Consider the following 12604-nt stretch of genomic DNA (forward strand, 5'->3'; position numbering starts at 1 on the left):
CGATCTAATTGAGAAAGTCCAAAGAAATTTCTCAGATATGTATGTTTATTACAAGAGGTTTCGTTATTATCCCTACTACGAATCGTATGGCCTGATACTCAAAGCTGTTGATGCTAGGGAACTGTCTCACAGAAGAAACTGTCAGGGTATGTATTTCCTTCATAAAGTAATAAATAACAGAATTGACGATAGTAAAATCAGGGAAGTAATTTACATACATGTTCCAAACATAAGTCCCAGTGGATTCCGGAATATATTGTTCATACCGAAAACTAACACAACACCTTTATACAGAATTATGACTCAGTATAATATAGTAAACCAGCTTGATAAAGACTTCTTTAGCATGTAGGAAAACCAGTTTGTTACATCCTGTGATAGAGTGCTGCAGTCTTTCTAAGATAAATGGCGTCTTGATGTAACTGAATGTATCCAATATTAATATCATTTACTCTTCCTTCATCTCTTTATTTTGTAATTAAGTTCTGTTATAGTGCATGGCTCAGACAGCAGCGAGTAGACCTCTCACCGCTGGGTTCCTTGGTTCAAATCCCGGTCACTCCATGTGAAATTTGTGCTGGACAAAATGGAGGCGGAACAGGTTATTCTCCGTTTACTACGGTTTTCCCTGTCATCTTTCATTCAAGCAACAGTCTCCACTATCATTTCATTTCATTTGTCAGTCATTAATCATTGTTCCAGGGGAGTGCGACAGGCTTCGGCAGCCGGCACAGTTCCTATCCTTCATTCTGATTTAACCATAATCCCTGCATGAGCATTTCATCGACATACAATAAACATAAAAATGCTCAAAATCATTAACATTAGCAAATGTTGGAATATTTTCCTTGTATACAGCGTAATAGTTCTGTAAAGAAAAAGCATTTGGGAAAATGTATACACAGGCAGAGGTTCTGATGCATCTGGACTGGATGAGGAGGAACGAGTGCCAACCAAGGCTGTGCTTTGTTTATGCAGGCCCATTTTCAGTACGAACATCAGTGTTACAACCGACAATTGGTACTCGTGATTGGAGATTCTGCAAGAACTGAAGAAGGGCTTGACAACAGTTGGAACTCTCAAAACACAAAGAAGAAGAAATACCAAAAGAACTTCTTCCAGTCAAGCCTATAACCGTTGGATATTCTCAGATTGATTGTACTAAAGATTGTACACTGGTTAGTTTTGTTCCATGGAAAAATCAAGCAGTAATTATGTACTCTTCTATGCACCACGATGATGACATCAGCTTGATTTCCGGAAAACCTATGATTACTGAATACTACAACACTTCCAATTAGGCGTTAATACTGTTGACCAGAGAAGCTCAGTTTATTCATGCCATTGCCTGAGCACTAGATAGCCCATGGGTGTATTCTTCAGAATTGTATATGTATCAGCAATAAACGGCCAAGTAATTTATATAAGACAAACAAATGTACCTAAGATTACCAGACAGCAATTTTTGAAAGCCGTTGCTGAAAATCTCGACAAGAATACTTTGATTTCACATTTATGTAACACCAGGTCGTCACGTCAGGTTCGCTCAATGGTGTCGCCAATCGTCAAAGGTGATATTCCTGCAGACATTGAACAGCCAGAAGAAGAGCAAAAATTCCCCATAAATGAGAGAAAGGATAGCGAAAGAACAAATACTGTCTATCTCTGCTGCTCGTGTGCGTTTGTCTTGCTCGAAGAAAATATGCAAATATTGTGTTAAAAAGACGTAGTTGAACACTTGCTGGTTCTTGATTTTCATAGGAAGACATGCAATATTTTGTTTATGTTAATTAAAGCAGTAATATTTGTCTTATAAAAGATGCTGATAACCTTGTAGAAGTTTCTAAAATATATTTGCTTTTTGAAAACATTAATGTGAAAGGAGTGATAGTTTGGTATTACATGACTTCATTAAGAGAATATCTCATTAGTTTTCAATATTTCAATATTATTGCATTAGTAAATAAGCGTATTGACAAAAAAAATACTATCAAGTAAACGGCATTTTCATTTATATTTTAATTTTGATATTTTCAAAAACTGAGTCTGTAGAACTCAGGGTAGGTATATACGTAACTTGTTTACAGGCAGTGAATAAGGCTTTCTGCGGATGATGATTTGCTGTACATAATAATAAATAAGATACTGCGAGCAACTGCATAAATACATCGACAAAGTTGTGAAATAGACAATATGATAGTAAACGGGGTGAAATATCAGGTTTTAAGTTTCACCATATAATGTTTTGTAATAAATACATTAGGTGAGTGTTTCTACATGTATGTAATGAAGTTTTATGTTACTGGTGGTCCACAGGGTCTGGGGAAAGAAACGGCACGGCCGTAAGTCTGGGCAAATACATATCCGCATAAAGGAAACTTCTAATATATTTTATTTCTCTTTTCGATTATTTTCTCACTAACAAGAAATCATGACAAATAGATAAAAAATAGTGATCGATCACACTTAACAACAATTCGTGATCTTAAATAACTTTATAAAAAGATGACAGCGAGCGCAGCTTCTTTAATAACAGAGGAATATTGAGCTCTCAAATTGCGAGGCGTACGAGCCTCCACGTATTCTAACAAACTCTCTCCTTACCCTTCTATTTTTAAAGAAAGCCAACGAAAATACACATAAGAACGGAGTGAATCCTCAACTGATCAGGGCCTATGATAATACTACGAATATAATCAACAATAAGTTAAATTCCAAAAGATCAGAGAAGAAAGGAAAATAGGCCAACAACCAGACGATCCCCTAATAAACCATAAGAATAAAACCTGAAGGGTTCCAAGACCCAGTGATGCAGAGGATAACCCAATACCACCTTATAACTAGGAAGAAGGAAATGTAACGGCCGAAAAGTGAAAGATGCAATAAAATTGTGTAAATCGTTGTCTCAAGAAACAAAATTGAGAAAAGGGAAACTAGGGTCCACACTCGTGCTTCTTTTAAATTATACTCATTAGGGCGGTTACATTCGTCAATTGAAGGGGAACTAGAAAATCTGCATGATAAAGAAATAAATTAAGTACTAACATCCCTACGTTAAAACTGAAGCAGGTACGACATGATCCTAAAAGCTACATTCTAGAATGTTGGAGAAACGTATCTCCGTTGGCCACTTGATATTTTGCAGTCACATGGTCTAGTATGAAGAAGCCTACCTTAATTGTTGCCCCAGCAAGCCAGCTGTCTTAAACGAGGTGAGAACCTCTTTCGTTGAACATATGGTCAAGATAGTCTTTAGCAGGCAGCTGGTCCTTCCTTTTATAATGGCAGACTGGACTGTGATTGGTTGAATAATGTTCAGTATGAGCAACCCTGAGAAACGACCGAAGAGAAAGAGTTGCCGACCGCTAACTATTACATTTCCTACTAAATGACACATATGAAAGTTCCAACAAAGGATCCTAGGTGGCAATCTCAAAAGTGGAAAGTGCTATCTATAGGTAGGCTTCAGAACTTCATATTAAGGCGACACTCCGGAGATAAAAATATTTTTACGTAAGGCATGGATTTTCACGAAAACTTGTGCGAATGTCACCTACATAAAAGCAGAGATAACACGAACATTTATTTCATATACAATTAATAGTTTTCCAAAATATTTTTTTCTTTAAATTTTTAATTCCATTTTCCTCATGAAATGTAATTAACTTGTTAATGTAAATTCTTTTTTTTTGCCAGTTGCTTTACGTCGCGCCGACACAGATAGATCTTATGGCGACGATGGGACAGGGAAGGGCTGGGAATGGGAAGGAAGCGGCCGTGGCCTTAATTAAGGTACAGCCCCAGCATTTGCCTGGTGTGAAAATGGGAAACCACGGAAAACCATTTTCAGGGCTGCCGACAGTGGGGTTCGAACCTACTATCTCCCGAATACTGGATACTGGCCGCACTTAAGCGACTGCAGCTATCGAACTCGGTAATGTAAATTCGTAATTATGTAGATAATACGTATATTTAAAGCACTACGTATCGATTTTTCTGTACATAATTCACATGAGGAGATATATCACACTAACGATTGTGTAATTTCTACGTTCTAAAATTTTGTACTTAAAAATCCCTACTACTTGAAAAATTTCTGCAATCAAAAATGCCATACTCAAGTTTCTTAATAGAGTTGTGATATATATACCATACGAATTTTGTTACATTTTATAGAATATTATGGGTGAAAATGGGATTTAAATGTAAAATTACAATTGTTAAATAAAGCGTTATTGCGGTGAAAAATTGTTTGAATTCAGCGGAATAACTTCGTGACAGAAAAAAGAAACCAAATCCTTTCAATTTCAGTCATTAAAAAATTTCACCAAAATGATCAAAATAGCGATTTTTATCTCCGGAGTGTCGCCTTAATTTCAATACAATAAAAATCTTCCTGGTTATTATGCCGTGGTCCACTCCTCTCGCTTCTCCCAGACGTTTCGACTACTGCTGCGGTAGTCATCTTCTGTGCCGTCGTGTCGATACGTTCTCCTAGGGTCCACACTCGTGCTTCTTTTAAATTATACTCATTACGGCGGTTACATTCGTCACTTGAAGTGGAAACTAGAAAATCTACATGAAAAAGAAAAAAATAAGTACTAAAATCCCTACGTTAAAACTGAAATAGGTACGACATGATCCTAAAAGTTACATTCTAGAATGTTGGAGAAACGTATCTCCGTTGGCCACTTGATGTTTTTTATTATTTTTATTATAATTAATTCTAATCTTATAGTAAGATTTTAAATATATATATTTTTAAAGAATCTCGGGTATATTTCTCAATACTGTAAAATTATGTAATTAAGTTACTATCTGTATATGAATAAGTGCACCGAATATATTCATATTATGGCTTTCTATTCATTTCAGGGTCCGTGTGGAATACTACGTGAACGAGAACACCTTCAAGGAACGCTTACAACTTTACTTCATCAAGAACCAACGCTCCAGTGAGTACAGCTTTAATTATTTTTAAATCATTAACGATATGAGCGGCGCTCAGTGAATGTCAAGGCTTGCTTTAATGATTCAGCACAGCATTGCCCGCGCTCTATCCATTTCACTGATGATCATTTTATAACCACAGCTCACTCCCACCTTCAGTATCCCCTTGTTCTTATATGTGGCAAGCTTTACTCACTGCGGAGTAATTCATTCCACTTTGAGTCCTGGGCAGTACAAGCTCGTTGATATCACTGTAAGTGCCACATAATGTCTATCCTATCCTACTGAAAGATTTCATCCACCACCCTCACGGGGTGGAGCGGATCACCTAAGTTTGCATACGCAATAACAGTTGCACATATAACACCATGTTCGTGGAGAAGCTCTGACGTGTTCGTTTACCATGATTTTAAATAACTTCCCTATAATCTTCAATAACACCCGGGGATGTTCACAGCGTTTCAGTATTTATTTATTTATTTATTTATTTATTTATTTATTTATTTATTTATTTATTTATTTATTTATTTATTTATTTATTTATTTATTTATTTATTTTTGTTGTTTCGTTGAGGCCCCTTGGAGCACGTGGTTCCCATCTCTGGTGAGCTTTCTTCTTAGCACAGTATTCCTTCAATTTGCACTGTGGATTTATTTATTTATCTATTTATTTATTTATTTATTTATTTATTTATTTATTTATTTATTTATTTATCACAATTTCCCTTATTTCGAATCGACGCAGAAATGTTTTACGGCAACGATGGGCAAGAAAGGGCTGGGAGTGGGAAGGAAGTGACCGTTGCCTTAGTTAATGTATAGCCTCAACATTTGCCTAGTATGAAAATAGGAAACCACGGAATACCATCTTCAGGGCTGCAGACAGTGGGGTTCCAACCCACTATCTCCCGAACGCAAGTTGACATTTACGTGAATCAAACAGCGTAACCACTCGCTTGGTCATCGCACTAACACAGTGACGAATTTTGACGACGCAAGGATTGGAAACGACTAGGATTAGGAAGGTATCGGCCGTGGCCTTAAATTAATCACTGTACTGATCACAAACTTATCAGTAAGTCTAACGCATTAGGTCTCTTGCGTTTAAATACCATTAAATACCAACCTACAGGGAGAAAATTTGCTGGTTAATGGATCTTACCAGCTATGAAGAGACTTTGTATGAGAAATTTTAAGAATGGGAGAGACTGACTGTGTATGAGAAAGACCAGACTCCTTCTCCTCGTTCAAGACTTGTCAAATGACTCTGACCGAAGGTCAGCGCTTGTGTGCTATAGCGAACTACAAGCTAAAACTGAGGAAGCAGAGTAATGTTTGTTGGAAACGTAAAGTTATCATAGATAATTTCTAAATTCACGCGTCACAAACACAAAATATAATGTCCATGGTTCCAGGTCGTGAAAGCACCAATCTAAGCATCAGAAAGGTAGATGGATTACGCTGCCAGATGGCTAGTGATCATGGTCGTAGATACACACTTCAAAAAATTGGGGGAATATGTTTTTGAACGTAAGCCACCCTCCACAAAACGATACCTCACACCTAGGTATATTACCAACTAAATCGTTATTCTTTACCGTTGAAGTATACAAAAGGACATAGATGGATTCGCGTTAATTTTCAGAACACAAGCGGAAATGACCAAATAGGGGTAAAAATAAAGTGATAACAGTCCTCCAGGGTGGATTTTTATCACAGTTGGGGAGCTTCAGTATGGTATATGTCCTCCACGAACATTTATCACAGCTTGCACATACGAGGCATGTTCCATGTAAGTCAACGGAAGTCATGTTGTGGTATCAGATCCGATTCTTCAATGAGAGCCTGTTCGAGGTCTTGGAGAGCCTGTGGTCAAACAGGACGCCCACGAACACTTCTACCAAGCCTATCCCACACATGATCGAAGGTCTGTACTCACTGCTGCCCATTCCATCTCTTGAATATCCAGTTCTCGCAAGACAGCTCTGGTGATACGCGCTACATGAGCCCTGGCTTTGTCGTGCATGAGTACACATTCTGGGCCAACACCGTATGCAGCAACCAACACATGCTGTAGCAGTATCTGCTCGATGTACCCCGCAGCGGTATGATTACCACGGCGACGACAAGATCCGTACGGCCATCAGTACTGATGCCACCCTACACTATCACAGAACCTTCTCCGAATCGGTCGCCTTCCTGGACAACATTTAGCGTGTACTGCTCACCACGGCGTCTCCATACACGTTGACGTCCACCACGATGTTTCAGGGGAAATCTGGACTCGTCTGTGAACAACACAGGTCTCCATTGGCGACGTTGCCAGTTGACGTGGGTGCAGGCAGACAGAAGGCGAGCTGCGTGATGATGCTGCTGCGTTAAACGGGGCACTAGAACAGGACCTCTGGGTCGTAAAGACACTTCTCTTAACCTGTTCCTTACTGTCTGGTCAGACACCGTGACTCCAGTGACCCTCCTGAGGTCTTGTTGCAGTTCTCTGACAGTTGCTGAACGACGCCGCAATGCACAGATGGCCAGATATCGGTCATACTGTGGGGTTATCATGCGTCTACGCCCTCCTCCAACCCTCCTTATGAACTGGCCTCGTTGTAGCGATTCAACAAGCGTTGAATAACTGATTGAGAGACATTGATATCCGCAGTAACACGAAGAAAAGTCCATCCTTCCTGGATCAAAGTGACGGCCCTTGCGACTTGAACCTCGTTAAGATGTTTCATGGGATGTGCTGGTTTACGTACAACGTGCTCAAATGACCGCAGTAGTCTGTGTACCTCACAAAGACACACGGACATACCTCTATTCACTTTGTTTTGAGTTTTCACCTAACAGTTTAATGCATGACTACGCCTACAGATGGAGTATAACTTCGATTTGACAAACCCTGTGTAGCTAAGGTCTCAAGGTATGTTGTACTACCATTGGAACCCCATCTACCAAATTAACGTTCACATACCAGACATTACAAAACATGTTCTCCTAATTGTTTTGAACTGTGTAATTGGAAAACTGTGAAAGAGACCATTCAACAGAGGATAGCTAAACTACGTAAGATGAACATTAAGTTCAAGAGAAAAATTCCGGTACTCCGGTGTGACGTAATGTAACTCGTTATATCAGTTAAACAGATATGTGAAACAGATAATAATAATAATAATAATAATAATAATAATAATAATAATAATAATAATAATAATAATAATAATAGAACCCGATTTTCAGTATGATTTTCGCTTCCTGAAGATTTTAGTACTATTGGGCCACATGGAGCGAATCAGAGCCGGAATGTATTTCTGTGTATGAGCTTCTGTGGTAAGATATCTAGGTAGATAGTATACCGGCAGTCGATGTGAAGAAAACTGAAAGATGGCTTCAAATCCGAGCATAGTTCGTGTTTTGAGAGTTGGTGAGATCATCGTTTTCAGTTCGTTGTAGCAGCGTAACAGAAGCTGTGCCTTGAATCGTGAGCGTCGTCCATGTCTCCCCTCGATAACGGTCAATCATTGAAGTGAAATAGCAGAACGTTGTAACAGAAATTTCTTGCCCATCATTTCTCGGCGCATTTGCAAAGACAATTCTCCAGCTTCTATTAAGAGAGCATTTGTTGGTGTGGATCTCATAGCACCCAAACAGATGCGGATCGCTCGAAATTGAATGGTGTCGAGTCTCTTTGTGACGTGTGTAGGAGCATTCCCATACAAAAACTCCCATAACCGTTCATGGAGCGTATCATAGAATGATACAGAGTCAAACGTATAACAGGATCAGCTCCCCACCAGGTACGGGTCACAAAGCAGAGAATATAAATCGCTCGTTCAATTTTTGAAAGAATGTGAGGAATATGGCCACCCTAAGTTAGTCGACTATTAAAGTGGATACCCAATAGGCGGTAATGATGATTTCACTGGAAATGTGAATGGTCCTAAATGGATATCAACAAGCTGCGGTAAAGTCCTCTTCCGGGTAAAAGTCACCACAGTAGATTTCGATGGAGATAAGACCATTATCATGCAACCCTTTTGCCAGATCGCAGGCCATATAATGTTAGCGAAGAGATGTAACCTCAAAGCTGGAGGAAGTAGTGTAAATACGCACATCGTCCGCATATTGTAAAACGTGAATCAAGGGACTGAACATATGCTCAAAATCAGCAGAATAAGTTGTATACAAAAACGGACTGAGCACTGAACCCTGTGGGAGACCATTACACACGCGCCGAGAGCCATGTAAACGACTATGACCATCTCGTACGTAGATATATTGTTCTTGTAACAATGTCTGAAGACCGTATATAAAAGCTGGGGGGATATCGAATGTTTGAATCTTACTGAAGAGAACTGGTATACTGACGTTATCATAAGCTGAGCTGATACCCAGTGAGAGAGACGTAAGGTATCCATTAATCGCAAAAGCATGTTCTATTGCAGAAGTGAATATACTGAGATGGCCCAATGTTCCTCTCCCACGACGGAATCCATAGCGACTGAGGAAGCAGCTGCTGGTGTTCTAACCACCACTCGAGTCTTGTTTTCACCATTCCTCCCAGAGTCTTTACCACACACGAGGAAAGAGCAATTTCTCTATAAGAAGAAGGGTCACTAGGGTCCTTTCCGGACATGAGAATAGGGATGACAATTTTAGTAGTCCAGTCCAACGGTAATTCTTCCCGTGTCCATATGTTGTTAAAATGTCCAGTAATAGAATATGCGCTGGGCGAGGGAGATGGTATAACTTCGAGTACTGGATGTAGTCCTTACAAGGGGCAGTATTGTTGGTAGTTTTTAACGCCAGCTGGAGTTCCGTGTAACTAAATGGCCGTAACATAAAATGATTGCGATCGCAGTTGGGTGAAAATCGCCAACCGGGCAATTGCGGCAAAATTAGAAATGAAATGAAATGATACGTTGATAATGAGAATAATTTTCCCAGAGAGGAAGACGTCGATATTGCATAAAAGTAAGTTTTCTTATTGCAATTATTCGGGAGCATTCTGTGTCCCACTATGCCTTAATGTTTCGGAAAACTGAGAGGCTGTTTCACTGGGATATTAACCGAAGATACAGCATTTATGATGTGTATTAAACAGTCGAATTTTTAATTGGTTCGGTGGAGAGGGTTGCAGTACGATGTTCTCTCTGAAGGCAATCCAATTTGCTCGTTGTGTGTTCCATTTTATGGTGGCGTAAAAGGTTGTAGCTATTTTATAAATGAATTTCGATGGGAAGATGATCAGATCCCAAGAAGTATCGTCGTCCTTCCCAGGTTAGATGTAACAAATAGTTACATCTACTGACGAAGGTCGATATCCACGGCGAGATATAAGAGTAGGACTACCGTCGTTGAATATGACCAGGTGGTAGTCGGTAGTCATCCATCATATCTTGAATGGCTATTCTATCACGGTCCGTATAAGCACACCCCCAAGCTACATAATGGGCGTTGAGATCTCCCGCATATGTATGGAGGTTGCAGTTGGTTAAATAAACTGCCCCATTCGCCTGGTTGAATTACAATACATGATGGACAATAGATATTAATGCAAATGCCACCGTGGGGAGGAAGATACGAGCCGCTACCACTTGGAATGAAAGAACTCCGGATAAAGTAAGGGATATTGCACTGTGACAAATATTGTTGCCTATTAAGAGACCACTTCCTCCATATCCATCATCTCTGTCTGAACGCAGAACACGATATCTAGGAAACATAACTGGTATACCAGCGCGAAACCAAATCTCAGATAATGCTGCCAAGTTGATGTGCCGATCATGTAATTCTTTTTAAAGACAGTGTTTATGAGCCAGCGCTAATTGGCTGTTCCACTGCAATATTTTTATTTTAAAAGCTTCCATGAATGTTTTGTGCTATCATTTCGCGAAGTTCCTATGCCGAAGGGATACCACGATTTGATAGAAGAATGCCGTGAAGATGTGTAACTAGGTTAAGGATGCCAGTAATAATGGATTCTGATGAGGTAAGTGGTGGTTGGGAAGAGCTGCCAAGCAAGAGACTTGCACTGCGGGGTGCTGTTAAGTGCGGCTGAGGTGGATGAGCGTTTGGGCCCACTGGGTAACTCCGGAGGAGGTCGCTGACGTTGAAAAACGGTAATTTTGTGATTTTGTTGCCTTGGTAAGAGAGGAAAAACTTGCTCATGTATGAGAGGTAATGTCTCAATCACTTCAGCATAACATAACAGCTTTCTTAGCTTCCTCGAATGGTATGTTAAATTTGGTCGAAACCTCGTTTATCTCTAATCGTTTGTTATACTGGGGGCACTCTTTACTGAGGACAATGTACGCACTGATGCTGAGGCATTGAGCAGGGGTTTGTAGCGTGAGACTCACCACAGTTATTGCATCTACCCTGAGAGCAACAGTAGTTACTAATGTGTCCGAAGCGCTAGCAATTGTAGCAAAATACGTACTGAAGCCACATATGGAGACACCTCACAACGTGTCCTATATATTGACACACTGTCTGGCAGAGTCTGAGAGGTAACCACACAAATCCGTATTGAACAGCAGTTGAAACATTTTCCTTCAGTGTGCGCCTATACATACAACGAACTCGTCTGATTTTAACAGAAGAATCTATCACTTATAATAGTTCGTCTTCCTCTATTTCTGTATGTACATCTCGAATGACACCCTGTCATGTTATGACGTGAGACGGAATGTAATCTTCTAATTGATGTGAGGAAAACAAAGTAGAACTAACGAACTAGTTTGCTGCTTGTGTTGAATGAAATTCCATTTCAAGACGAATTTTTCCCTATGGAATAAATATCTTTGATGTTTCGACGTTGAGATGGACACTCCCGATAAATCATTTCACCAAACTCCATCGGATGTAGTTTACCTATGTTTCCTTCTATGCCTTCCACATAGATGTAGTAAGACTCTGAAGAATCCGTGTGATACCGGTTAGCTTTGTTATAATCATATGCACTGAGCCGAAGCGGTGCTTCGCTATTTTGAAGAGGAAGCACGGCTTAGACCGCATTCAAGTCAGAAACACTATCACCTTGACTAGAAGCTGAGCTAGACCCTGAATCATTGAGAGAATATATCTGTTGCGAAACATTACCTGTCGCGTTTTTTGGTGTAACTGATCTTTTCTTATCGATGTTACCTGAAGGTTCTTCAAATGCTCGCTTGTTTGTCCCCACAACAGACGGAAAACTCGCCTCCGTATTACAGTCACAGGTAAGTGGTGGGTTTAGAACAGCCAGAGTACTCCCGACTCTATGAGAAACCAGATGTGTAGTGTTCGGTATGAGCATATTCAACGGTGATATGGGAGGAGGACCACCCTCCCCATATAGGCCCCCTGCTAATTAAACTCCGAGGTAGACGTAGTCACTGAAAGACACGAATAAATGTCCACACAACTACCAAGTGAGCGTGAGTCACACGGAGCGAACACACAAAGTAACAGCACGCCACGAAGATTACGAACACACTGAAATGCTGGAAATGTATCTTAATTAAGGCCACGGCCGCTTCCTTCCCACTCCTAGCCCTTTCCTGTCCCATCGTCACCTATCTCTGTGGGTGCGACGTAAAGCAACTTGTAAAAAAAATATTCTATTTCGTAAAAATTTTTAGAGCAGCATGAAACTCTTAGATTACAATAA

The 12604-nt window shown here is 39.9% G+C and overlaps 1 protein-coding gene across 1 annotated transcript in view; it reads left to right on the forward strand.

The window, feature by feature from the left end:
• Window positions 1-12604, forward strand: part of SLO2 (slowpoke 2) — a 525845-nt gene that overhangs the window by 51861 nt on the left and 461380 nt on the right. Inside the window, exon 2 of the mRNA XM_068227345.1 lies at window positions 4876-4955. Coding sequence (XP_068083446.1) covers window positions 4876-4955 — 80 coding nt within the window. The remainder of the gene's footprint in view (window positions 1-4875; window positions 4956-12604) is intronic.

This window comes from Anabrus simplex, chromosome 4 (assembly GCF_040414725.1).
Source record: "Anabrus simplex isolate iqAnaSimp1 chromosome 4, ASM4041472v1, whole genome shotgun sequence".
In the NCBI taxonomy this organism is placed as follows: Eukaryota; Metazoa; Arthropoda; class Insecta; order Orthoptera; family Tettigoniidae; genus Anabrus; species Anabrus simplex.